At 45.6% G+C, this 27,650-nt stretch overlaps 3 protein-coding genes across 3 annotated transcripts in view; 1 reads left to right on the top strand and 2 right to left on the bottom strand.

The window, feature by feature from the left end:
- Window positions 1–2,047: 2,047 nt before the first annotated feature.
- The window catches only part of CSUI_008302 (ulp1 protease c-terminal catalytic domain-containing protein), a 27,640-nt gene continuing 2,037 nt past the window's right edge, over window positions 2,048–27,650 (top strand). The window contains exons 1-8 of the mRNA XM_068068436.1: window positions 2,048–21,454; window positions 22,021–22,123; window positions 22,706–22,858; window positions 23,505–23,604; window positions 24,505–24,611; window positions 25,344–25,397; window positions 26,346–26,436; window positions 27,484–27,615. Coding sequence (XP_067919586.1) covers window positions 3,745–21,454; window positions 22,021–22,123; window positions 22,706–22,858; window positions 23,505–23,604; window positions 24,505–24,611; window positions 25,344–25,397; window positions 26,346–26,436; window positions 27,484–27,615 — 18,450 coding nt within the window. The 5' untranslated portion in view covers window positions 2,048–3,744. The remainder of the gene's footprint in view (window positions 21,455–22,020; window positions 22,124–22,705; window positions 22,859–23,504; window positions 23,605–24,504; window positions 24,612–25,343; window positions 25,398–26,345; window positions 26,437–27,483; window positions 27,616–27,650) is intronic.
- On the bottom strand, window positions 18,057–19,487 carry CSUI_008303 (uncharacterized protein; the record flags this gene model as incomplete). The annotated part of the gene is made up of 3 exons (XM_068068437.1): window positions 18,057–18,392; window positions 18,450–18,520; window positions 19,376–19,487. Coding segments are annotated over 3 exons (519 nt in total), but the record flags the coding sequence as incomplete, so codon positions are not given.
- Window positions 26,444–27,279, bottom strand: CSUI_008304 (uncharacterized protein). The gene has a single exon (XM_068068438.1). The coding sequence runs from the start codon at window positions 26,711–26,713 to the stop codon at window positions 26,486–26,488; it is 228 nt and encodes a 75-aa protein (XP_067919588.1). The 5' UTR covers window positions 26,714–27,279; the 3' UTR covers window positions 26,444–26,485.

The raw sequence follows: 27,650 nt of genomic DNA on the forward strand, positions 1-27,650 counted from the left end.
AGTGTGCTCCTGCTAAGAAAAGTCCCGATCTCTCGGTAATGCTCTTTCCCCCCCCCCGCCGGCGTCGCCTCCCGAGATGCCAGCCCGGGCGGAGGACGTGCGAGAGTTGATCACCGACGCAGCTGTGAGCGGGAACCGCCTTGTTGTGTTGTTTGGTTGAGGGAGTAAGAAAAGACATCAGGGCGCTGCTTCTGAAAGGCGACGTCGGCTTGGCCAACTACACACACGACTGGGAAGAACCGCCACAAGAAGTCCTGGCCGAGGACTTGCCGGATCCCCGTGGTAACCGAAGAGAGTTCACGTGGCCAATGCAGTCTGCAGTATGCGCCTTCTGGGCATCTATTTTTGCGTTTTGGAGGCCCATGTACACACTTTTGTAATTAGGCTGAATTCTTGAGAGCTCAGATATTGCCACGGGTGATAGGTCCCTCAAACCGGGTGACAAAGTAAAGTTTTGCGGGTATCCATCTGTCCGGAAATGCAGCACTGCAATGGAGTTATCCAGTACTCCCATGACTGCCTAGCTGCCCGTCCCTGGATGGTTCGGCAAGCAGGTTTGCAATGTTGGAACCGGGCTTGATCTGACCACACAGAGACGTTCTCTGACCCCGGCCTGGTTGGACAAGTCTAAGCTTAGCCGTTCAAGGGACAACCGAAAAGCTGACTAGCAATTTTTTTGCGTGACCACCGGTGTGTTCAGACTAGTGTACTGCAGTGTTATTGTCTCGTGTGCTCTACTTGGCCGCTGGGGGACATCAGTCTGCTGCTGAACAAGGTCCTGAGGTGGACTGCAGGAGGCTCACAGTGAAGCAGCTGAAAGGCAAATTTAGCAAACTGGGACATGGAGTGCTAAGACGCAAACTACCTCGTGTGGCTGTGCGACCGAGGGGAACTGGGTGACTACGCATGGGCGTGTGACTTTGTACGGCGTACCCTTACCGTGGAGCTCTCTCTCACGGATAGCGAGAGGTTAGTAAAAAAAACCTGTTCACGACTCCTGCGTGACGTCTCCGTTAGAACACGTTCACAACGCAACGCAAATAGGCCTTGAGCTTGGTGGAGACGAAGCCGGGCACGGTAGGGAACAACAGCGATTTTGTCTTATCCGGTAAGTGCTTTGAAGCGAAAGACCTACTGTCCACAGAATGTAGTCGTTTAGAGTGGAGGCACCTCAGCGCAAGAAAAAGAGAACAACTTCCTTCAACAAAGGGAAGAACTGTCCTTTCTCTTCCGTAAGCAGCACAAGCTCCAGCACAGACCGGCCGCGTTTCCACAACACTACGGGCGACCAATCACACAGCACAGAGCTCCAGCCGGGCTACATTGTTACCGGTCGCCAGCACACCTGGTGCTCTGCGCAGGCGTAACAGGGGCGTCGCCAACTTCACACTTTTGCACAAGCCGATCCTACAAAAGCGCACCGAGCGGCTCTCAGTTCTCTCCATCTTTGTAGCCTTTTATATTGCCACTTTCCGAAAACTCGCGGACTGATTGCCAGTCTGCTCTGACAGTATCTCTGGCCCACCTTGGATAAGTTCCTACCGGTGGCGAGCGGCTCACTCTCAAGCCAATGTTGCAGAATATCTCTCTCGGGAGGATGTTTTTTAGTGGGCTTTTACTAGGGAATTACGAAAAGAACCACCCCGGACTTGACTCTCACCCCATATGCCTCACTATCGCACGTCACTGAAGTCCTGCAGTTCACGAATCTATGGCTCTTTGGGTCAGAAGATGTTGAACTGTAGGGTAGCTCGCTCAGTCACTTGCCCTCGCATACATGCCTAGAGAAGAGACATCTTCCCGAACATCTGCGAATAGGGGGGGAGCTTGTGAAGACCACCTGACGACAGGGTACGTACTGCGGACCACGCTGCCAGCTTTGAATCCAGCTTAGGTGTCCGGGAAGTAAATGACTGATTTTCTGTGTTGTTCCCCTTTCTTTATGGCAAAGTGCGACCGTGCTGTGTCTCTCATTCCTTGCTTTTTTCTTCGTTCGCCAAGGAACTCTTCCTGGGATGTCGCTGTTTTCACCCGCTACCTCCCTTCCCGTCGGTCGCAGGGGGTTATTTTCTTCGCAGGCAGGGTGAAGCGTATAACGACAACCTACATCTGCCCGGTAGTCAAATATCGCTGTGCGCCGTTCTCACCCCCCTGTCGAACGAATTTCACTCCTTGGACCAGAGCTTGCCTTTGTTTTCGTAGTTGTCTTTCCCGGTTTTTCAATCATAAAGCCCTCGTTCTCCTGTGCTTGCTTGGAGCGAGAGAACCGACAAATTTTGAAGTCGCAGTTTTTCTCTGGCGACCTTGAACGGCAACTTTTCGTCATTTGAGTTCTCGAAAACTCCGCGTCACTCCTAGAAGAGAAACACTCGTCTTTTCCCTAATTGATTTTTCTTATCGTTCTTGTCGATTTCCTTTGAATTCCCTTTGCCCTTCTATTTCCTGTATTTTTTCCTGCTTTGCTTGCCGCGCAATTCCGGCTCTCCTCCCCAGTGTCGGTCGGCAGTCCAAAGCCTGTACCGAGCAAGTGTAATTCTTCTCTCCAGCGTTTCGCCTTCTTCACCCCAGCTTTTCCCTTGTAGCCTTTTTTCCGTACTCCAGTCCTTCCGTCACCTTAGTCCATTGAGGCTTCACCCCGTTTTTGGCGTTGCGTTTTACCTCCTGGGGTGCCTATACACCTCACGGAGTCTAGTCCAGCTGAACACACACACACACGAAGAAAAGTGACGGAGCTTCTTTCCCTTTCTTTACAAACCGGGGACCTTGTTCTTTGTAGCTCTCGCATATAAAAAAAAACTGTCTTCCTGTCTTCTTGCCGCCCGCCTTCGCGCGTTGACGTCTTCCTCTCTTCTCGAGGGCGGGACCCGCAGAGGGACGAAGCGTGTTGAATCCTCTGTGACGATCGTTTTCTTTCTGTTTCTTTATCTGTCTTCCGTTCTCCCCTGCGTTCGTCGTCACCCATCTTTCCTTCTCATCTTTCGCTCCCGCTGTAGCTGCTCCATCCTCTAACGCCCGTCACTCCGGGGTCTCGCCCTCGGATGCCATCCGTCATGTGGTCTCCTTACAACACAGAAAGTCAGACATTCCATACCTCTTCGGTAGTTTCGTAGTCTTCTCTTACTACTCTCGACGACCTTCGTTCGTCTACTTCCGTCTCCACAGCTTCCTATGCTTCATTTCTGACTATCGGCTCCTCCCCGTCTCCAAGGGTGACGGTCCCCCCCTTTCATGAGGCCATTCAAGGGGACAAATTGTCTTTTCATCATTCTCACACAAAGTGTCGCTCGTCTTCCTTTCCTCTCCATTTCATTGAAGAACCGTCTGGCTTCTTCTACATCTCACTCAAGGATGGGCATACATACATAGAGGAAAATTATGATGGGTTTGTCTGTAGTTCGTAGGATCGGTGTCTGTGGATTGATCTGTGAAGATAAGAAGAGATATATAGATGTAATAAAAGGGCAGAATCTTTGGCTTTGCGTGCTCTCTGCCAGTATGGTCTTCCTTTCTCTAAAGTAGAAGCAACGATCATTCCTCAGATACATCAACAGAAAGGCTTAGATCGAGCCAGACTACATTCACCTCTTTGCTCTTAAGCTTCTTGGTTTCTTTCCCAGGACAACCTGTTCATCCCTCTCTCTAGGAGGAGTCTCTTCGATGCTCTGACGCTTTCAGGGTGTCTCGGGAAGACGGTTCAAAGAAGAAATGCCATCGAATAAGAAAGAGAGAAGATGAGGTGTCAACATGACGGGTTTTTGTGATCTATTTCCTTCATCATCTCATAAGAGGCCGCAAGATCTCTTCGTCTTTAGGGGGGGAGATCACGACAATGAACAGAAGCCTCTCCGAGGAACATGGCCTAATCACTATACACCTCCACCATCAGAATCCATTACTTCTCTTCTTTTAACTCAGAGTTTCATAACTAAGAACAGATCTTTGAATCGATCGTCTCTATCCTCTTCTCATATGGGCGTCATACACAGCCAAGGTGATTTCAAGAAAGAAAGACTTGGAGAAGGAAAGAACAAAACCAGAAAGTCGAGTAAAGAACCGAATGAAAGAAAAGACACAGACGATCATCGTCATGAAGCTACCGATGACGATGATGGAGAGAGAAGTCCTCGTCTTTTAGGTCGAAATGTCCTAGGAGGAATAGCAGGGAGTCTTTCATCGTTACTAGCACCTTCTTCGTCTACTTCTTCATTCTTCTTACCTTCCTCTTCCTCTCTTCATAAACAGGAGAAATCTACCTTTAGCCATCTTTCGTCTACCCGTCACGACCGTATTTCTCCCCGATCTAGCGAGGAGAAAGAGAACCATCAGATACCCCAAAGACTCCCTTCTCAAGGAAAGACATCTCTATCTCATCTTAGGAAAAGTGCTCTAGCATCTTCTTCTCCATCTGTTCTTCCTGCGTCTATTACTCTTACTACTTCTGATAAGAAAGATTCTCCTCTCTTTTCTCCGTGTATAAGCCGAAGGACGGGTCCGTCGTCATCAAGAAGAAGCTCTCATGATGAAGAAGAAAGGGGCGAAGAGACAAAGTGTAGTGAAGCTACTGAAATGATCAGAAGGCCCCAGGAGAAAAATGTCGATTCCTCCATGGAAGAGACGGGGAGTTCTTCTGATCGGTTGGTAGACATCAAAGGACGTCTTCAACAGGAGAATGGTGTCTCTACTGTGTCTGCTACAAATGTTTCTAAGAGAAGTAAAACCTATCGTAATAAGAATATGTCATCTACTTCAAAGACTTCTATATCTCCTTCTGACAAACTCTCTTCTTCTTCATCCATCTTATCCTCTTCCTCTTCATCATCATCTTCCTCGGCAGATACATCGACCGGGGAGAGACGAGACAGATCTGGTACCCATGAGGTAGAGAACGGAACATCAGCATTCTCTTCATCTTTATCTTCTTCTTCTAGTAAGAAATCTTCTTCAAAGTCCTCTTCTTCTGCGACTTTCGCTCCGTCATGGCTCCTATCATCCCTCTTCTCACCTGCTTTGGAATCCTCAAAGGAAGAAAAGAAAACCGACAAGGAAGAACACCTTCTCCCGTCTATATCTTCTTCTTCCTCGTCCTCCAGTTCTTCTTCTTCTCCCCCTCCTGTAGTTCCTCGTCTCTCTTCTCGTGAGAAGCATGGTGTTCCTACACCTTCTCTTGAAAGGCATGAGGATCACACTAGTCGATCTGTTGAGAAACCGAAAAAGAGAAGAGATGCTGAGAGAAGGAGAGAGGGTCTGGATCGTCAGATATCTCGTCCTCCTAAGCAAGGAGAAGAAGGGGTGGTTGGCCAAGAAGAAACGAAAACAGATAGAAAAAGAAAGAAGAGAGATGACTCGAAGACCACGAAACGGGAAGAAGAGGGATCACCTCCTCAGTCAGGTGTAAGCGCGGGAGAGGTAGAGGAGAAGAGGGGGAGAAGGAAATCTCTTGAACGAGCTACAGATATCTCTTCGAGAGAAGAAGAAATACGAGGAAGAACAAGAGGAGGACGTGTAGAAGATACAACGGAAGGAAAGGCCAGGAATGAGAAGAAGGCAAAGATGAAAGGTAAAGAGAAAGCAGAAGATGGGAAGCTCTGTACAGGTGATCTTTCGAGTGCAATACCTACAGTCAGAATCGCAGAAATCAGGTCTTCCTCTCTTTCTTCTTGTAAAGCAGAAGAAGAGGAAGAGACTGAAGAAGAAGTTGAAGGTGTCATGCGAAGTCTCTCTAAAACATCCGAGCTGTCGTCTAAGAAAGCAAAGAAATCGACCGAGAAAAGAGGAGAGAGCGAGTCTGACAGAAAGAAGAACAAAAAGAAGAATCTCGGTACATCTTTGTCCTCTCGGTCTGCTGATAGAGGTTCCTTATCTGACGGAAGAGAAGATGACGACGCAGAGAACCACAAGCGTTTCGCCGCTGTATCTCCGAGTGCTAAAGGGAAGGAGAAGAAGAAACAAAAAGAAGGAGAGGAAAAGGAGATGCGACCTTCTTCGTCGTATGAAACATCCAAGATTGAAGATAGACGACTGAAAGAGAAGAGTTTGAAGAGAGAAGGAAAGAAATCAAGTATTTCATCTCTTCTGAGTTCACTTCAAGCTCCCTCATCTCTTCATTCTCTCTCGTCTACGTCTCGTCTCCTGTCTCCTCCTTCTACTCTCTTCTCTTCAGCCTTATTAGCATCTTCTTCGTCTTCTGTCTCTCCCTTATCATCATCCTCTTCCCTTATAGGCATATCTCAGAGTTGTCTTTTGCGATCTTCAGCAATCGAAAGAGGAAAGATAGCAGGCCTACGAAGTAGTTCAACCGGTATGGTGTCTTCTCTCCTTCCTTCTTCCTCCGTGTCTCTTTCGGATTTGGGACGGAAATCTCTCTCGCATCACATTAAAGATAAAAGAGAAGATGAAGAAGGAGAAGGCCTTCATAAACAGCCTTGTCTGTCTCAACCTCCTTCTTCTCTTCAGGCCCTTTTGAATGAAAGAACAACCATCTCATCTTTCATTGAGAAGAAGCCACTTCAAGCAAAGAAGACATCTCATGAAACAGAAGATCTGGAGGAGGAGGAGAAGAAGTCCTCTTGTGTGACTAGTGGAACTCACCAAGCTGTAGTAGTCGACACCGTGTCTACAAGATCATCTCGAGAATGTGAAGGAAGTCATCAGAATGAGAATGAACGAGAGGGGAAGGAGAACCAAGAAAGAGACACACAGAAGGAGAAGAGAAGAATAAGTAGATCGTTAAGTGAAGGTCTTTTGGATGAGGGGATTGCTTCTATAGAGGATCAGGGTTTCTATACCGAAGAAAGAATGAATGAACATAAGAAGAAGACGGGAGGTGTCATGACAGCTGAAGAAGAAGAAGATAGAAAGGATGAGAAATGGATCGACGGAAGAAAGAAGGATAAGATTGAAGAAGAGGAAGGTGAGAAGGTTCAACTCTCCGTGTCTGTCTTGTCTACTGGGATAGCTCAAGGCAATGAAGGAGAGAGAGCCCAGAATTTCTTACATAAGGGTCATGGAGATACATCTCTTCAAGGAGAGAGAGAAGATGACAAGATGTTCGAGCAACGTGAGAAGTCGTGTAGTATCCCTTTAGAGACACTTCTCCTTCATCCGACAGACACGACACTTAATCGACTAGGTATGGAACCCGATAAGAAGAAAGAAGAAGAAAGAAGGAGACTGGCAAGAGAGACAGGAGAGCATCAGACAGATGAACCTTTAGGGGGGAAGGAAAAGAAGAACAATTTGAAAGAACAAGAAGACGAGCTAGGTGAGAAAGAAACGAGAGATGATATCTCTAGAAAGAGAGATGGCGAGGATAAAGACCAAGGACGAGAAGAAGGAAGACCTCTTCAACTTTCTCGTGGGGCAGAAGGCAGGTCTGCAAGAGTGAGAGTCGGTGTAGGGATGGTCAGGTCACGTCCTTCTCGTCTTTCTTCTTCTTTCTCTCCTTTAGAGAAGAAAACAGAAGGAGGTCAGCCTCTTCGTCATCCTTACCAGGGAAGTGGATCTCTTCATTCCAAGGAGAGCGTGAGAGAAGAAGACGTCGGAGACGGGATGGTAGAAGAAGTAAGAGAAGAAGAGGAGAGAGAACACCGTTCTTCACTTGAGGGTGCTCTTTCTCGTCATCATGAGAATAGTAGAGGTGAAAAGACTTCTATGTGTTGTCTAGAAGAAAGATCAGAAGAGAAAGACTATGGACATGAAGTTTTTCCTTTTCTTCTTTCTCCTAGAGAGAAAAAAGAAGATATACATCATACAACGACGACAGTCTCTTGTTGCTCTATAGGCATTCAGTGGGAACCTCCCTCGCCGCTTTCCTTGAAGGAGTTGGGAGAGATAGATAGAGGGTTGACAGGAGGTGACGAAGATGAGAGAAGAAGGAAGACAGATCAAGAGAAGAAGAACAGAAAGAGAGATTCTTTCTCATACTTTGATAGCGAGGATGTGAAAGATGATCCAAGAGAGAAGAGGAAGACAGAAAGAGAGGGGATCTCCTCGAAAAATAGACAAAGAACTCTTTTTTCCTCCTCTTCTTCCGTCTTCAATGAGACACATACAAAGACAGATAGTCATCTCTCGTCTCTGTCACCCTTCCTCTCTCATAATGAATTAAAGTCTAGTGTAAGGAATGCAACAACTCTTCTTCCTTCCCTTCTCCCAACATCGCATATGGAGGGTATGTCACATCCGTTTTTTCTTCCTCCTCCTCCTCCTCCTCGTCGTCACTTTCTCAAATCTTCTTCTTCTCTTTCTTCTTCTTCCTCTCTCTCTCCACGGTCACCTCTTGATTCGCCCGCTTCCTCTCCTCGGGCTTTTGGCTCTTCTTCTCTTTCCTATCCAGCCTTCTCTATGGATCCCCCTCACAAAACTGAGAGATGTCGTGGTCGCTTCATTTCTTCTTCTTCTCTTTCTCCTTCCCCTCTTCCTGGTCGTCCAGCAGATCTCTCCTCTGAAGATTTGTCTCGTAGTGGTACTACATGGTTATCATCGTCTTTGCTTCCCTGCAGTCACGTCGATGTCCCTTCATCTCCATCTGTTCAACTTCCCTCCCTAGCAAGGAACGAGAGAGATGAGAATCGCTCTACTTTCTTCTCATCTACGCTTCCTCCTGGGAATGTCTTCTCTTCTTCACCTTCTTCTCCTTTTCTTGTTCTTCCGTTAGCTGTCTCTTCTTTCGGGGTTGACGAGACATGTCGCCTCTTCGATGGAGGTGAAGAAGATGAAGAAGTTTCGCTAGGAAAGCAAGATAATAGTAGCGGAGGGATAAGAAAGATAGGAGGAGAAGAAGAAAAGGATATGAAGAATCATGGTCATCCTCTTCTTCAGAGAGATATGAAGAATCTTCACGTTCGTTCTTCGGATCCTAGAGATCCCCATGGTGTGATGAGGTCGATGGCCAGTCCAGCTACTCCTTCACATCGATCAAGAGATAGACGAGGAAGAGAAGAGGAGGAAGACGAGGAGGAGGAGGATAAACATGACCTTAGAAAGAAAATGAAGGAGGAAGAAGAAGAAGAGAAAGAAGAGAGGGAATTTCTTGCAGCCTTATGGAGAATAGAACAGTTACGACTCTTAGGCCGACAGATCGAACTGTGGGGTGAGCGTGAATATTTAGAGGGAGGAGGGAGAGCGTCAGGTGTGTATGGAGAAGACGCGAGGAGAGAAGAGAAGAACATGACAAGAGAAGAACTCCTGGATGTGTTAAGACAACGCCTAATAGAAGAACAAGAGGAAGAGGAGGAAGAAGAAGAAGGACGGCAGGGGGGGTCTTATTATAATCGATGGGAGGAAGAGAATGAAGAAGATTTCCAGGAGATGAAACAACAGCAGATTCTCTTCTTTCAGCGATATCTCAGTGTTCTCCAGAAAGAGAAGGAAAAGAGAAAGAAGAAGAAAGATGACGATGAAGGGAGAGAGGGGTGGGAAGGAGAAGAAAACGAAGAAGATCTGAAAGAAGAAAAGACAATAAGTGATGGTATAGATGTAAGGAATGAAGAATCAAATGAAGAAGAAGAGAAGGTCGATGAGACGGAGATGGAGAAGAGTCGTAAGAGTGACGAAGGAGAAACCCAAGGAGGCGTAGATAGCGAGGACGTCTCTCGTGAAGGCATCACAAAGATAGGAGAGAAGAAAGAGAAGAACAAGAAGAAAGAAGAAGAGACAGAACATCTCAATGAAAGTGATGATACAGCAAGTATACGCTCCGATTCGACAGTTGGTCTACCTCCTTATTTCTATGTGTCTTTGTCACCCCCTTGTTGTTCTTCTCCCCTCCGGGAAGGAGAAGAAGATCAAGAAGAAGATTATCAGAAGGATGTCTCAATGAAAACACCTCCACGTCTACTACTTCAAGGAAGAGAAGGAGGAGATAGAGAGAAGATATCTTTCTTACAGTCTGCAGAGTGTTTACACGGAGACCCGAAACAATCTGGAAGAGGTAACGACCCGTTGGAGAGAGGCCAAGGAAAGAAAGACGAAGAGAATCTCCACCTGTCATCTCACTCGTACATGCTTCGAGAGAATGTCCCTCGTAGACACCCAGAGGGAAGAGGAAAGCTATGGAAAAGGCTACTAGAGGAAGATGAGGATGAAGAGGAAGAAGAAGAAGACACGGAGAAGAATGGAGAAAGAAAGGATGTATTGTATGAAGAAAAGATAAATGATAGACGAAGAGGTCCAACAGCAGCAAGAAGAAGAAGAAATCGAGTTAGTGCCCCTGCGGGAATAGCTATAGATTCATGGATGGGTAGTAGTAGGGTGTCTGTACACCCCACGAGTCCTCCTTCTTCGCTGTTTTCATCTGAATTTCTTCTTCAGCGTGAAGAGGTGAATGGATCTGTTTCTTTCCTCCAACATGCAAGAGAGGAAGAAGAAAGACAAGAAGTAGATGTGAAGGACGAAGGAAAGGTAAATGAAGACGTTTGTAGTGACGAGAAAGAAGACACCGGAAAAGATGCGAGGAAGGAAGAAGAAGATGACCGCGATGTGGGAGAGGATCTGTCTTTTCATATGGACTCTCATCAAGGCAGTGCTCCTAGAGAGAAGAAAGAAGGAGCTAGAGGAGAGAAAGAGACTAACAAGGAGAGGAGTTGTATGGAGGGAGAGGAAGAAGAAGAGGACCTTCACGGTGTTCGAGAACAGAGAGATGAAACAAAGACTCGAGATGACGGGACCGTTTTCTACAGTCCTCTACTTACTTACGAAGATGATGAGATAGCAACACATGAAAGAAGGAAAGAAGAAGAAGATGGCGGGGTTCTCCAAGTGGAAGGAGAAGAAGAAGAAAAAGAAGATGAGGAGGATGAAGAAGAAGAACGAACTCTATCAGAGAAGGAAGAAGTTGAAGGAGATCTGATACGTGAGGAAAGAGATGAAGAAAAGCCAGGCGATGAGGACGAAGAAGAAAAGAAGGGAGAAGAAGACGCAGGAGACAAGAAAGAAGTTTTACTCGAGAAGGAAGAAAGAAGGGAAGATGAAGAAGACGAAGAAGAAGGAGGAGGCGCTCGTCGTTGGCTATGTTTCTTCGGTGGTCTCCCTGGGGGGCAGATAAAAGCCATGGGGGGGCGAAGAGAGAAACGAGCCGATGAAAGGAAAGAAGAAAGAGGGAGAGAAGTAGCTTCAGAGCAAGACGAGAAGAAAACACTAGATAGAATAAAACGTCTCTTGTCAGCTTCAACAGAAAAGCATCAACAAAGAGGAGCGGAAGAAGAGTCGTCTTCTTCAGAGAAGAAGAGGAGAGACGATACCTTCTCCAGTGTACCTTGTTTCTCTCCAACATCTTTAGTCTTTTTACAACCACTCGAGACGTCTACAGATCTGAGAGGACACCCTGAGAAGAATGAAGAAGAAGAAAAGATACTCGAGACAGGAGAAGAACAAGAAAGAGAAAAGCGTTATGAAGAGAAGGCCAGAGATTCTTCTTCTCTTCTCTCAATGGGCATCCAGTCATCTCCTCCTTCTTCTTCCTCATGCCACCCTCGAGAAGACGACCCCTTGCTTTCCTGGAGAGATTCCTACGACGAAATGAGTGATTGGAGAAAGACTTCCGACACCGCCCAGGAAAGACATCTTTCTCTCTCCTCTTCTTCTTTTAGCAGTCTCAAGGAGAAGGAGGGAGAGAAAGAAAAGGAGAAGGATGAAGAGGATGGCGGGTCTCTGCTAGGAGAAGTTTCGCGTGATATAACTCATCAGGATATCCACAAAGAAGAGGAGGAAGAAGAAGATACGTCTGTTACGCAAACAGTTTTCCAATCTGCCTTAGCTAGCTTAGGCATTCGGAGTCCTACCCTAGAGAGAAGTGAGAGAGACAGAGGAGCCCAAAAAGAAGAAGAAGAGGAGCTGTTAGAAGTGAGAGAAGAGGCACATTCTCAGCACGTCTCTCTACCTCAAGATGATGATAGAGAAGAAGAAAAGGCTCCTTGCCACGATCATCTTCTTCATCTTCATGAGAAAGAAGAAGAAGAGAAGAACGATCGATCAAGCTGTCTGGTGCTAGACTCACTTGTTCTGGAGGAGAGGGAAGATATAGGAGAGGAGATTTCTGTAGAAGAAGATCTACGAAAGGAGGGAGAGGGTAGTTTTTGTAACGAGATGAAAGAAGAAAGATCTACGTCTCTATCAGTCAGTCATTGTGAAAGAGAAGAAGAAACGAAGTGTAGAAGTGTAGTGCTAGACAAGACAGCCAGAGATGGGTCTCACGGAGAGGGAGGTGATAAGGAAGAAGACGTCTCTCCGAGTGAAAAGAGCGGGCTCTCTATCAGTCGTCGAGAGGAAGATCTAGAAGGAGAGGAGGAAGAAATTGGTCTGGATGTGGATGATAAAGCAAAGAGAGAAGAAGAGAATCAAGAGTACATGACGACAGAGAAAGAAGAAAAGGAGAGAGGCGAAGGAGAAACGGGGTGCAAGGGGGATTTGACTCTGTCTTCAGAAGAAGAAAGAAATGAGAGAAGACAAGAGGAAGTTTGCGGATTTTTACTAGATGGAGAGAAGAATACCTTCCTTGTTTCTTCCTTTTCTTCTCCCGTCGATCCGAGGTTTGCGAGAGGCGTCGGGAGTCCTCGTGAAGGGACAGGAACGCATGGAGGAAAGAGACAAGAGAAAGAAAGAGAAAATGAAGAAGAAGAGAGAGAGAAGAAAGAAGGAGAGAACAAAGTGGAAGACGGAGAGGTCTTTTCTGCAAGGGAAGTCTACTCGAGTGAGAGAGAAAAAGAAAAGGCGACACGTGGTCCGCCGCAGGTAGAAGAGGAAGGTGAAGAAGGAGGAGAAGGTCATGAAAGAAGATCAGAGGGAGTAGAGGATTCCGAAGAACGGGTTGAGCTATCAAGTCGCCTGGTAGAGAGAGAAGGAGACTCTTCTGTTATGGCGCTCCTCGATTCCCCAAGAATGGAGAAGGAGATGAAAGAGAAAGAAGAAAAGTCTAATGAAGAGGAGAAAGTAGATGATCTTAACAAGAACAACTTCCATGGAAAACGTATCACAGGCAATGGTGGCGACAGACTTCTCTCTCTCAAGGAAGAAGACGACCATGCGTCTTCTTCCTTGATCTCTACTTCCCACCCTTCCTCCTCCACAGCAATATCTCTCATTCCCCTCTCTTCATCTTCTTCTTGTTCTTCTCACCCCTCTCATCTCTTAACCTCCCCTAGACCCTCTCCTATCCCCGCTTCTTCTCCTTTTTCTCCCGTGTCATCTCCGGTAGATCAAAGTCATGCATTCTCTTCTCCGTCTCTTCTTTCTTTCTCTTCCCGTGTTGTCGATTCAACTCCTGTGAGAGAATCGATTTTGGCTGGTGGTCAGTCGGGAGCTCAGTTTGCAGAGAATGAAGAGAAGCTCCTTCTCGATTCTCCCGCAGCGACCACACAGAGAGGGCAAAGAAGTCCTATTTTTCAACGGGAAGATGAAGGAGACGATGATCGGGGTGAGAAGGGAGAAGAAGAAGAGGTATCAGTGGCAGGAGTGAATGAAGAAAGAAAGCTCTTCAATGTGTCGAAAGAGGAGAAGAACAAGGAGAACAAGGCCCACCTAGGATTAGGAGCGAAGGAGAGCTCTGGCTCTTACGAGCACCTACGAGATAGACGACAAGAAGAGAGAGAAGATAGAGAGGGTCACGCTGAAGAGGCAGACAGGTGTCTGGAGGTATCGGAGAAAGATCTTCGAGGAGAGAGAAGTGGGCGGAACTTCGATGAAGAAGAGCTGGTTAGGAGAAATGAAAGGAGAGAGAGTGAAGAGATAGAAGAAGAGGAAGAAGAGAGGCAAGAAGAAGTCATGATAGTCGATGAGAAGGAAGGGACAATACTACTGAGGGGAGATGATTCTCGTCCTTCCTCTACTTCATCTTCTCTTACCGCAAGACGTCCAGCAACAGAACATCTCTGCGATGAAAGGCAGGTAAAAGAAGAGACAGAAAGGAATGAGGAGATCGATAGAGCTAACCTCTTGAATGAAGAGGTACATACATCCCTTGAGAGAGATAGTGTGCGGACTATAAGAGAAGAAGCTGAAGAGGAGGAGGAAGAAGGAGAATTGCGCGCATCAGGAGATAGGATAGAAGAGAGAAAGGAAGAAAGAGATGTTTTTCTATCACAAGATCTAAAGAAGAGAGAGGAAGTCTTTGTCGTTGTTAAGAAGAGAAGGCTATCATCTACGAGGGAAGATCACGTGATAGAATGCCTAGTGGGGGATGGCTCAAGAGAAGAAGGAGTCAAGGTGGACAAGATAGTTCACCATGTGTTGACGGACTGCGATGAGAGAGGAAAAGAAGAGAAAGAGAAGAAAGAAGAGGGTCTGGCAAGAGATCGAATAGAAGGAAAAGGAGAGACGAAAAGAGAAGAATCCTCCCTTCCATATGGCCCGTGTGATGCTGTGGGGGTAAACAGAGGCGATGAAGAAAATGAAGAAGAAGAACAAGCGATGTCTGACTTCACACGTGGTTCGAATGAAGAAGGAAAGCCAAGGATAACAGGGGAGGTATGCAAAGATTCGTCTGCTTCTTTTTCTCCTCCCTCGCTTCAAGCATATCTCAGTAGAGAACGACGACAGAGGAAAGAACAAGGAGAAGAAAGAGGAGGAGGAGAAGATGATAAGGGAGAGAAGAGAGTGAGGAGGGGAAGAGCAGAACGGGAGGTAGATGAGGTCTTTCATGAAGGTGAGAATCGAGATCGTATAGAAGAAGAAGAAAGATATTTTAGACAGGATGGCGAAGTTGATTCTGCTGAGGAGGACGAGGAGGAAAGGGAGGCGGGTTCCTGTGAAGGAGAGAAAGAACAGATGATAGGAGAAGAAGAAGGGGAAGAAGAAGAAGATACATGCAATCCTTGTTATCTCTCTGTTTTGACTCCTTCCTCATCATGTATGAATTCGAGAGATGAGCAAGCAGAAGAGATGAAAGGTCTTATAGAGAATGAGAATAGGATTCCTTTCTCTTCTCCTTGTCGAGAGGCCTTTCCTTCTCCATCTTCCTCGTCTTCTCTCTCTTCTCCTCTCCTCCGATACTCTTCACCCCTGCCAGCCCAGGTCTGTACTCCGACGCCCTTCCGTGGACCGGGAGAAGAAGAGAAAGATGGAGTAGGAGAAGAGAAAGACGAAGAAGAGAGAAAGAAAGACGAGGAACTTGCAGAAGAACAGAGAGGTGTAGGAAGACATAGGGACAATGAAGAAGGGCGAGACCAAGAGAGAGAGAGAGGCCAAGGGTATACGAAGGAGGCTTCCGAACCAACACAGGCGTTTGAAGAGCCGATGAAAGTAGAAGAGGAAGAGGAAAGAGAAGAGCGGAAAGAAGAACGATGGAGACTCCTTACCACTATAGTAGATAAAAGGTCCGAGGAAGAGAGAGATGCACAAGACAGTCACGAAAAACCACCTGGCTCTCTCTCTTCTCTCCCTATACCTTCCATCGCCCCCTCCTTTCCTCGTCCTTCCTCTTCTTCTCCCCATCCTCCCGGGTCGCCTTCTTCTCCTCCTCCTCCCCCTCGCTCTTCTTCTCCCACTTCATCAGTTCGCGTGGATGAGGAGGAGCCTGAAGGCGCCGCTTGTCCTGCTCAACCACAACAGCCATCTAAAGAGCTTTCAGTGAGAACGCCGATCTCTTCTTTCGAAGCGAGGACACTCATTTCTTTTGAACAAGATGTCTTTTTGTCTCCATTAGAGAAAGGGCGTGTGTATTTACAAGAGTCCGATAAAGCAAGTCTTTCTCTTCTTCATCTCTCGAGCTCGGCCACTCCTATGATCCCTCCAACTCAGCATGACAGGGGCGAAGGCGACGATAACGACGGCGACCATGGAGACAGCCTCTCTTGTACTTCTTCCTCTTGTTCTTCTCACATTTCGGCGTTTTGCGTAAGAAAAGAGAGAGAAGAAGTTCTTCTCTCTCCATCCAAGGTATCACCCCCCCTTTACACGAATGACATTCTCAGAGGAGGAGAGGGAGAAGCGAAGAAAAGAAAGGTCTTCTTAGCACTCAAGAGAAAGAAGAAACAGGTCTCCTTGGATGATACAGGTGTACTGGTAAAGGAAGACTGTGAAACCCTCACGAACGTCACGCCTACTTCCTCCTCCTCGTGGTCCTCTCTGTCTTCTTCTTCTTCAGGTGTCATGGGAAGTGAGAAGGAGAAGACACCTGCTGTGAAGGGGAAGACGAGAGATGTTGAGACCTTGGGAGAGCGAGAAGCCGTTCCACAGGCTTCTTTAAAAGAAGAAGAAGACAGTGTCGATGACATAGTGAAGAAGAAGAGAGAGGAGAGTCTTTCTGAGATGTCTTCTTTACATCGTGAGCGAAGAAGAGGTTCTCTTCCCGAGGGTGTAAAAGAGACATCAAGACATGAAGAAGACAAGAGCCGAGAAGAGAGAGGAGAAAGTCTTTCTCATAGAGCAGTGAGAGGTAGAGAGGAGGAGAGAAGAGAAAGAGTCGACAAAGATGGAAGAATACGTGGCCTAGAACAAGATGACCGAAGAGAAGAAGAGGAATATGAAAGAGGAGAAGAGAGAGATGAGAAAGATTCTCACGATAATGCCGATGCAGGTGGCCGAGATAGCGACGAGAGAAGAAGTCAAAGAGGTACAAGAGACGAAGAAGACCAGCATCAGCAAGGTTTCGTAAGAGGAAGAGGAGGGAGAAGAACAAGCGGGACAGGGGGGAGAGGATCAGATCGAAGAAGAGAAGGAGGAAGAAGAACACGAAGAAGCTTAGATAACGCTGGGGGCCATAGTGATAGCGGGAGTGACGATGACGATGAGGGAAGAAGAGGACGGAAACGCGGACTCGTCGGGGATTACGAGATTTCAAGCGACGGAGCTTCTCTGAGAAAGAACGCAAGAAAAGAAGATGAAGAAGAAGAGAAGGAGGAGGAGAGAGGAGAGAAAGGAAGGAAAGGGGAAAAGAAAGAGGAAGAAGGAACAACGACAAGAGAGCCGAGGCCTGAAGAGAAGAGAGGAGGGCCAATCGAGAAGACACGAAAGAAAGAACAGGACACAGAACGTCGTGAAGAGAATCAGAAGAAGAAAACGACGGAGACAGGAGAAAAAACATTTAGATGTGAAGAAGAAGGGGAAAGAGAAAGAGATGCTGAGAGATATCACGAGTTGAAGAAAAGAAGAGGAGGAGAAGTCGAGAGGAAGATGGAGAAGGGGGAGGAGTCTCTTGGGATGACGGAGAAGAGTGAAGGGCTTCACCCCCCTAATAGTTCTCGTAAGATACATGAAGCCAGGGGTGATGGAGATACAAAAAAGTCTGATGCAAGAAGTAGCAACAGGGTGGAGATGAAAAAGACCCGAAAGACGAGAAGCCTTAAATCATCAACAGATAAAGACGGGAAGGGAGAAAAAGAACAAGAAGCTGAATGGATTTCTGTTTCCTCCTCCTCCTCATCTTCTTCTTCTTCTTCCTCTCCACCTTCTCCCCCTAGTCGATCATCTTCTCCTACGCATGTCTTCTCTACTTCTTCTTCTTCTCCCCCCGCTTCTCCTTCTCACATGACTTCCCTTCAATCGTCTCTTTCTTCCTCTTGCTTCAATGGAGATACAGACAACTCACTCCCCTCTTCCTCTTCTTCGTCGTTGTTGCCACATCATCTTCCTTCTTCTTCCTCCTCTTCTTGTCTCCTACCCCCTTCAGTGGCAAGTGCAGAGACGGCGTCTCCTCGGTCTCTTGGAGCCGCTTCCATGAGGTGTACTCTCTCGGCGACACAAGGAGAATCGACGTATGTCATCGAGAGAGACAAACAAATCTCTTCTTCTTTCTCAGCTTGCTTCTCCTGCTCTTCTTCTTTGTATACACAAGGGGGAAAGGCAGTCTTTTCTACGAGGCTTCTCTCCGAAGAAGAGATCAAAGAGGGAAGGACAGAAGAAGGGTCCAAGGGAGGTCAAATCTCTTCTTCTTCCCTCTTTCTTCTTGAGGAAAGAACGAAGACGACTACGATGGAAGGACATTCTTCTGACTCTTCTTTTTCTCCTCGTCATCCTGTCTCTCAGGATGAAGGAAGAAGAAGAGAGAAAGAGGAGAGTAAACAAGGAGGAGAAGAAGAGGGACAGAAATCTCGGTCTCCTTCATGTACTTTTCGTGCAAGTCATCAAAGAGAAGAAAGATCGAGGTCTTCTCTATGTAATTCCGGTTCTCCCCCTTGCGCATCGTCTCTTTGTACTTTTTCTTCCTCTTCCTCTTCTTCCATCTTTTCTTCATCTATTCCGTCATCTTCCCGTAGAAATCCTTTGTCTTCTTCGTCTGTTCTCTTACCTCGCCCTCTCTCTGAAGCACATCCGTCTTTCCATGACCATAAGGCACAAGAAGATCGCCTGAGAAATGGAGGAGACGGAGACAGGGAGACGCTTTTACGGGGCGGAAACAGCTTGGAGAAGAAGTTTTCTTCTTCCATAACCTCGACCTCGTTAACTCTCCATCGAATAATCTGTCATGAGAATGAAGAGGAGCCACATCTTCAACCTGAGACAAACAGCCGTAGCACAGGAGGTGTTTCAACACCTTCTTTCTGTCCTTTCTCTTCTTTTCTTTCTAGATCGAGGAGAAGCGATAAGTCTGTAGAAAGAAAGGAAGAGGCACATGTCGAAAGAAAAGAAGAAGAAAGGTCGTCAGGTTTACACGAGAAGAAGAGCGACAGGAGGGTGTCTTCGAGGGAGGGTGAAGCTACTGGAGTTCGAAGAGGGAGTATTCAGCATGAGCTTGAGAAAGAAAAGAAGAAGGAAGAAGAAGAAAAGAACGGACACGATGAGGAACGAGAGAAAATAGACAGGCAAAAGGAGGAGGAGGAGAAGGGGAAGAAGAGCAACAGCAGTAGTAGTCGCCTGAGCCATGCATTTGCTTCACTTCATGAGAAGAAGGGGGAATCTCGAGGTCTCTGTCCTTCTTCTCTTTCATCTCCTCTACTTTTTTCTACGAATCCAAGCATTTTGTCTTCATCTTCTTCTACAATTCGAGAGACCGATCTACCTCAAGACAAGATCTCTAAGGAAAGAGAAGAGATGAAACAGCGTTGTGGCGCAAAGACTTCCTCTTCTTCTTCTTCTCTTTCGTTACCTAGTCTGAAGCGAGGAGGAGGAGGAGGAGAAGGATGCTTGAAAGAAAAGATAGATCTTTACTCTTTTCTTGATAGCAAAGCGGAGGAGATGCACGTCTTTCTAGGTTGCGATGACAAGAGTCCATCCTCTCAGTCTCTTAGAGAGTTAGCATACCCTAGCCTAAGAGGGAAAGAGACGTCAAACCCGCCTCATCAAACTTCTATAAGAAGCTCGCTTCCTTTCAAGAAAGATAAAAAGAAGGAAGAGGAGAGAGAAGAGAGTTGTTCTTCCACTCGAGCACGGAACATGATATCTCTCTCTCTTGGAGAAGATGGACCGAAGAAAACCTTCTCTACATTGAAGGAAGGACCCCTACTTAACAGACCATCGATTTCAAAAGGAGAAAGCAGAGAGAACAAAGAGGGGGAATTCTTTTCGTTCCATCTGGTGGGTCCTCTTGAAAAGACAAGATCAACAGAGGGGGGGATGCCTGCAACGAAAACCGAAAAGAAATCTCTCTCCTCACTTGGCCCTTCAGGTGTACATACACCTGACGAATTGCCCCCGGGACGTTCTCCTCATCAGGGGAGAGCGCATGCAGCGGCAAGTGGAAAAGAAAAGGAGAGAGAAGACAAGCGAAAGATGTTAGAAAGAGAAGAAGAGAATTCTACTGAAGAGATGTACATGGAAAGTTCTTTGATCTCCTCGAGTCAAGAAAGAGCAAACGGAAGAAGAGATGAAGGAGAACAAGTAGTTGAACAAGAAGAAGAGCTTTCTTCTTTTCCTTCTGCTATGTTAAAGCATCGATCTGTTCTATCTCCTCTCTCGCGAATAGCATACACTTCATCTACCCTCCTCATAGACGAGAAGACTTCTGAAGGAGAGAGAAAGAAAAGAAGAAAAGAGAATATCTCTCACCCGGCTTCTTCTTCTTCCTCTTCCTTACTTGAGACTTGTCTCCATCTCTCCTCTCTCCGTCCTCTCTCAGAGGCTAAGGGCCGTCACGAGGAAACGGGGGGCCTGGGGGGTGACGGGGAGAAGGAGAAAGAAATCGAGAGAAAGAGAAGAAGAGAAGAACAAGAAGAAGATAAAGAGAATGAGAGAGCGAAAGCCTTAGTAAAGAGACGTCTACAACATAATGATCAAGAGGAAGAAGATCGAAAGAATGAAACTCTTCTTCTTTCCTCCTCTACCGATGTTGGGACATCTTTTTCTTATCTTTCTTTGATGGAGAGTGAAGAGCAGAGACAGTTCCAGCAGAGAGGGGAGACAGCAAAGATTGAAGAAGAGAGAAGTAGGAAAGATTGCGGCAGAAGATATGAAGACAGAGAAGCGCAACAAGAAGGAGAGGAGAACTCGATCGGGGGAGGAAGTGGAGAAGCGATCTTACCAGTCTTGATCATAAGCGATGAAGAGGAAGGAGACAAAGGAAAAGAAAGAGAAGGAGACAGGGAGACAGATGTAGGAATCGATAAGAAGAGTGATATCTCTCAACATGAGACAATGCCCATGGAAAGAGAAGGACCTTCTTCACCTGCATCTCTCCGTCTGAACTATCTTGGGTGTATAGACAAGTCTCTCCCTTCAAGCTACGCCCGGTATGAGAGAGAATCGCTTCTTAAAGATTCTATCCCAGGGATAGGAAAGACTGGGACTAGCTTCTTAAGTTCATCTGGACATGCAGAAGAAGAAAAAGGCAGAGGAGGAAAAGAAGAAGAAAGAGGAGAACAAGAAGAAAAGAGATCTCGTCACCCTCCAGACCAGCCGAAGGAGGAGGAGCAGAAGGAAGGGGGCGGGACGTGGTTTCTATCTAGCGAATCTTCTCCTGAGGGTAGTCGTCTTTCTATCTCTGGCTCTTCTTCTCCTACGTGCATGCAGGCTAGAGAGGAAAGTCGTAGAGAGAAATTTTCTCCTTTATTTTCATCTCTTCCGAGGACAGAAAGCGTCTTAAGGAGAAGAAGAAGTAGCAGTAGTCATCCTGAGTCTAAAGAAGAAGAGGAAAGGAGAGAACGGATCGAAAAAGAGATGAAAAAGGTGGAGGAGAGAAGAGGTGCAAGAAGACAAGAAGAAGAAGAGAAAGAGAAAGAAGAGATGGAGAAATCCATGTTTGGGAATGATTTGCATCATCCTAGCATGACTCTGCTTCTTAGAAGACGTAAGGAAAGAGAAGAAGAAGAAGAAGAAGAACAAGAGAGACAAGACAAAGGAAGAGACAAAGCGGATTCTTTAAGTGCCGTTATATGCTCGGCTTCATCATCTTCGTCACGTAAAGACTTACCAGTGATAGCAGGGGCGGAGAAGAAGAGAAGAAGCGCCGGGAGCGGGGGGAGAGAAGAAGGAGGAATCCTGGAGAGAAGAAGAAATCTCTTTCCTTCACAAGAAATCCTAAGAAGGGCAGGACGTGCAGCTAGTGGGGCACGGATTGACGGGGCTCCTCGCTGGCAACTCAGTAAAGGTAAGAAAAGGAAAAAGAGAGATATACACCTTCATAGGTCGGAGTCTATCCCGAAGAAGAGAAAGAAGAGATAGACTCCTTCATGGACGGCAGGCTATCTTCTTCTTCAAGCGCTTTGTTCTTCTTCTTCTGATTCTGTTTGCCCTTTTCGGGTACTTGTTTGAGGTGTCTGAACGAGAAAGACCTATCTTGAGAGTATCCATCTCCATTTCCAACAAGCGAAAAGCAAGAAAGAAAGAAAGAAAGAAAGAGAAAGGATAGGCCAGAAAAGAAGGAAGTCTGAGGTTCTTTGCATATCGATCCCTCTGTCAGGGGGACGTATAGAGATAGTGACGAAGAATATCTGCATGTGTAGATCATATCTATGTATCTATACAATACTAGGAATACGTATCTATACCTATGTCGATCGATGTATAGGAAGCAGATAGATAGATAGATAGATCAGAGGTGGGGACATGAGTGAAAATAGGTTAAGATGAATTAGGGACATCTGCTGTCTTCGTGTGTGATGGTCTGTTTTCGAGTATGTTTACATGCGCCGTGCTTCTTTCGCTGCATTTTAGAAGAGCTTGAGAATGTGGATATGAGAATACGAAGCTGGGAGAGCGAAGAAGAAGACGCGCAAGGAGACCTCCCCATACAAAAGGCAGGCATTCGAGTCACCCTGTAAGTACTCTACTACATCACTCCTCTAACACACTCTCCCTTTCATCTATCTTCTTTTTTTCTATATCTATCTATCTATCTGTCTATATCTTTCTTGTTTATCTACCTTTCTAGATCTATCTATCTACCTGTCTACCTTGAATGTATCTGTTTGTCTGTCTCTCTTTGATCAATTGTCGCTGCATCGTATGTTTTCGAGTGGCGGCGGTGCGTGCCTGCATATTAATTCAAGAGAGAGAGAGAGTTGCATGTGGTATGTAGTCACGCAGCTTAGCCATAGTCTGTATGCGTTCAATGGAAAATAAAGGGTAGATCGGTCGCCGTACAAAGAGAGCTAGGTACTGAGGTGCATGCACCCTTTGGTTATCTGAACTCTTCTGCGTACTACATATCAGCAAGATTTAGGTTCTACCTATCTGTCGACCGATCTATCTCTTCATTTAGATAGATAGATAGATGATATACGTGAATGTGTGTATGTGGTAGTGACGCTTGATATATACATATATATATATATCTTTATGTGTATCTACAGGTGGGACCGATTTGTTAGGTATGCCTGTGTCTTCGGTGTCTTTGTAGGAAGAGTATCAAATGTTTACTCCCAGGAGGTTTACTAGATGACGAAGTGATTAACATGTATATGCTCTTACTTCAAGAGAGGAACGATTTCCAACAGAAAGCTTATAGGGAAATCTCCCTTCGGCATAACTCTCAATCTCCTGAGTCGTATAGGTAAGACAATAGCATGAGTCTTCTTTCTTGTTCGTGCTGTCCCTTTTCTCATTGATCTATCATCTCGATATACAGCCTTATCCTAACAATCCGCTCGCCTCTCTCTTCATAGATGATCTCTTCTTTCTCTTCTCTATCATGTATAGAGACATACAGTAAACTCCTGTAGGGATAGATAGATAGATCTTCTTCCCTTCTTTCGTGAGGGGGATATGGATGGAGGAAGACTCATCATGTATCTATGTCGACATGTCTATGAGTGTGTAAATCACTGTGTATGTATCGGCGATCACTCTGTACGAGTCTTTGTAGATGTATCCCTCGTTCCGTGGGTCCGACTGTTTCTTCTCTGAGAGAATTTTCTGTAGGACTGACTAGGAGTAGAGGAAAGACCATCATGTGGTTAGTCCGTGCCCCCCTACCTCCCTTCTTTTCTTTTGTTCAGGTGTATATACACCTCTGTTTCTTCATACATTGTGTATGTGTCTATTTGTGTACGCCTGAAGAAGAATAACTAACTGGCCTTCCTATCTCTTGTCCATCTTCTTTCTTTCCACCCTCACTCCCCCTGCCTTGTTTCTTCTTAGCCTCTCCGCATGTATCTCACGACTTCCTGGCTCTTCTTTCTTTTTGCTTTTTCTTTCAGAGAGGGAGAGCTCCTTCCTCCTCCCCCCCCCCCTCGGTGTAAATTTTTTCCTTCTTACTTCTATGCTCGACTTTGTAGCGGCGGCTTCGAGTCTGTACGAGTAAGCACCCCAAGAATAAGAAGAAGAAGACGACCAATACAACTCATCATCTAACTCTCTTCTTCTTCTTTTCTGTCTTCAAATCTTCTTCCGATTTCAATGTCTTCTTCTTGTTCGTCTTTTTCTTCATATCGTCTTACCTAGGATTCTCCTCTTCATCCTCCTCGGTTTCTCCTTCTCTCGAGGACTTCCTCCTCCTCCTCCATCGCTCACACTTGTCTCTCCTTTAGGCTTCCCCCGCGTCCCAATCACTATCATGGATCATATAAACCCACACACAGATTTATCTGGATAGACACACATGCACTTCCGTCTGTCTTTCATCTATCAATCTATCTATCTCTCTATCTCCCAGACTATCTATCTATCGTCTCTCTGTCTGTATGTACAGATATGTACCTATTCTCTATCTGCTAGACTATCTAGTATCTATCTATCTATCTGCATATATATATTTATGTATGTATGTCTGGTTGAAGTGTGTACGGGAGGAGGAGGAGGAGGACGAGGAGGTAGAGAGGTTCGTGTAGACGATCATCAGTGGGGAGTGGAGGGAGTTGACTGTTTCTCTCCCCCCCCTCTGTCCCTGCTGTCGTATTTGTGGGACAGAGAGAAAGAAAGTGTAAGAAAGAAGGGCGAAAGAAAAAGGCATTCAAAACAATAGAAGAACCTTAACATACTTTCACTCGCAACGTGTATATCTGGTTAGTATTCTTATGATGTAGGAATTTTCTCTCTCTCTCTCTGTCTGTCTCTTGGTCTTATCTGTCTCGTTATAAGTGTGCTTTGATCGATTGTTCTTTGGGTTTGTCTGCTTGAATCGACTCTATTTTATTCTTCTGTTGTCTGGTTGAATCGATTTTCTTCCATTCTTCTGTTGTCTTTCTCCGATTTGTTTAGCGATGGACAGCTCGGAACGGGACGGATATTTTTAGTCATGATCTTCTTCTCTTTCCTCTTCACGTCTTCTCCCAAAGTCACTGGGCTCTCGGGGCTGTTTTTGTCAAGTAAGATAGAGAACAACGCAAAACCAAAAGAAGAAGAAGAAGAAAGATACGAAAAGGCAAAGGAAGAGAAAGAAGAAGAAAGGAAAGAAAAAGAAAAACTCCAAGTGACGGTCGGTCCCTCTGAAGAAGGACTCTTCGCATCTCCATGGGAACCCTCACATACGGCTATCTATCTGTAATCTATCTATCTTCAGTCTGACTATATTCAATCTATCTAACATTAATCTATCTCCAATCTGTCTACCTATCTGTAATCTATCTATCTTTCTTCTACCTATTTATGTATCTTCAATAAATCTATCTGTCTTTCGATCCATCTGTCTTTCTATCTATCTTTGTTCTATCTATTTTGAGTCTAGGTGTATTTGAATGCACGATCTTCGTGAAGAGGCCGGGGTTGTGGCATCACCTTGTACATCTAGAGAGATTAACAAGATACAAATAGATTGCAGATCAATATAGATTAAAGATAGATAGATTGAGGATAGAGAGACTGAAAAGAAGCAAGGTCCCCTGCGCGATGAATCTGTGGTTTTGGTGTGTGTATCTCTCTCTGTATGTGTATGTGGGTCATCTGTATGGCTAGAGTACGAGAGCTCCTTTCGAGGTGGTGGTCATGACGTACGTAACCTACGGTTTTTGTTTCGAATTCTCCAGACAGAATCGTCGGTGCACTAGGTGTATCCTCAAGAATGAATCCCTCTTCTTTTTCTTCTTGTTCTTCTCTTACAGAAACACAGAGATAGCGTACTGCGATTCGCTTGGCTGCTCGGATGAAGCCCGCAAGTATGTGTATGGATGGCTCTTCTGTCTCATCTTAAAGAAGGTCTTTTCACACGCCAAAGATGGGAAACTCTCTGAGAGATCGAATTCCATCCCAAAATGGTCTCGTTGCTGAAAGAAAAGGAAGAACAACTCCTAGGGGTAGTAGTCTACAGAGTGGCTGACACGCGTCCATGTATACCGACATCTTAGTGATGGCTACATAGAGGAGCCTGTACATGGTGTGGATGTGTACATATATATATATACATAGAGAGAGACAGATATAGATAGATATACATACTATGTATATCAATATATAGATAGATATGTATACATATATGTATAGGGAGAGAAAGAGGTAAGTAAGTGCGTACTTAGGTACATGTATGTGTATATCTAGAGAGAGAAGGCGGAGCATGTGTTGAGGTTTCCTCTCATGTGACTCGGTCGTGTATAGCAGCAGGTACCTACATACATAGACACTTAGATATGGAGATCAGTAGACTGCAGATAGATAGATAGATAGATCAAAGACAGAGAGATAGATAGATAGGTTTCGTACGGTATGAGTGCCGCAACTAGACCTGACGGGTTGTTTATTATGTATCATACGTAGATGTGAGTTTGGCTGCATTTCTATCATTTATATGTCTATAGAATCACCACAGGGGCATGTGTGTAGAAACGCACGCGCACCAGCAAGCACTAGGGCAGAGATGAAAAGAAGGAAGTAGATCACAACCCCTAAGAAGGTTCTTCCGGCCATCTGTCTTTCTTCTTCACTCCTCTCTTCCCTTGCAACTTCTCCCCCCCTCTTCTGCTCCGAAGGCTCTTACACAAACATAGCCAAATATATCTAGTCATACATAGAAGAAAGAAAGAGTGAGAAAAAAAGGAAGAAAGATGGACGTCTGTATTTTTCTCGCCGGATATATACAGACTTGTGTGTGTGTGTGTGTATGTTGTTAGGTTTTTCATTAAGATGAAGGATTACCTTAGAAAAGAGTACGAGGATAAGAAGAAAACTCCCCCACCCAATCGTCAATGGAAGACCACACAAGTAGGCGCAACCACACTCTTCTTCTTCTTCCTCTTCTTCTTCTTCATGTTTACACACGGTGTATAAAAGATGTATGGGTGTCTGTGTGTCTTTTTTGTCTTCTGTTTTCTTTTCCCTTTGTCCTTTCTCTTCTTTTTTCATGCATGCGCATGCATTCATACACATATAGGTATATATAGACCTTACAATAGGGAAAGACATGTCTCATGTACGCGATGTAGATGATGTATACTTTCTTATCAAGATGAGGAGAGGGACAGGTTTGTTCGCTTTTCATCTCCTTTGGAGAAGAAGAGTGATAGGGAGAGAGAAAGAGAGAGAGCGACTAGAGAGAGATTACCGTGCATGTATTTATTCGTCTGTGAGTCTATAAGTGAATGAACGAAGGAACAGATGATTCGACTTTTGACGTATGTCTCTGTGTATCTCTTCATACAACACACTATCTATAGAGATCTCTCTCAACATCATCTCTCTACATATATACAACTGACCGATCATTCAGGAAAGAAGACAGAGAGATCTACACCTTCCCCCTTCAGCAGGCGGTCCTTCTTCCTTTTTGCCGGTTGTCTTCATCACGATTGCCATCCAATCCTCAGACTTTCTTGGGTTGCCCGTCTAAAGTTTTTCATGATCGTAATCGCCTCGCACTTTCTTCTTACGTTTCTTTCTCCTGTGTTTCTCCTCTCTATCTCTTTCTTCTTCTTCTTCCTCGTTATCTTTCTTTTTTCTCTCTTCGTCTTCTACTCCTTCAGTTGTCTCCCGTCTTCATCGCCGCTCAGATAGAGAGATAGATAGATGGATTAAAGATAGATAGGGAGATTGACCGTGATAGCTAGATCACAGGTAGAGAGATAGATTGATCTACTGTATCTACGAGAACCTCTCTCTCTCCCTCTCTATTCATTTCTCTGTCTTTCTATCTATTGTTCATGGTGTATGTCAGATCCACCACCTGTGTCTTTTTCTTTCTTTTTCTCTCTTTCTCATCTCTTTCTTTCTTTCTTTGTTGTTTATCTCTTTCTGTCTTGTTCATTTTCCTAGATGAGAGTCCCGCAGCAGGAGAATTCTTCCGATTGCGGTGTATTTCTGTGTCAATTCGCCGAGCGCCTGGGCTTGGGCCGAACCTCCTTCGATTTCAAACAGCAGCACATCGACCAACTCAGACTACGAATGGTATCACCCCACACACACACAAAGAAAGAAAGAAA

Source organism: Cystoisospora suis (assembly GCF_002600585.1).
Source record: "Cystoisospora suis strain Wien I chromosome Unknown contig_4615, whole genome shotgun sequence".
Classification (NCBI taxonomy): domain Eukaryota; phylum Apicomplexa; class Conoidasida; order Eucoccidiorida; family Sarcocystidae; genus Cystoisospora; species Cystoisospora suis.

Excerpts from the sequence above, each read along its gene's own strand:
- CSUI_008304 (XM_068068438.1), bottom strand. The coding sequence starts at position 26,713 with ATGAAAAGCGAACAAACCTGTCCCTCTCCTCATCTTGATAAGAAAGTA.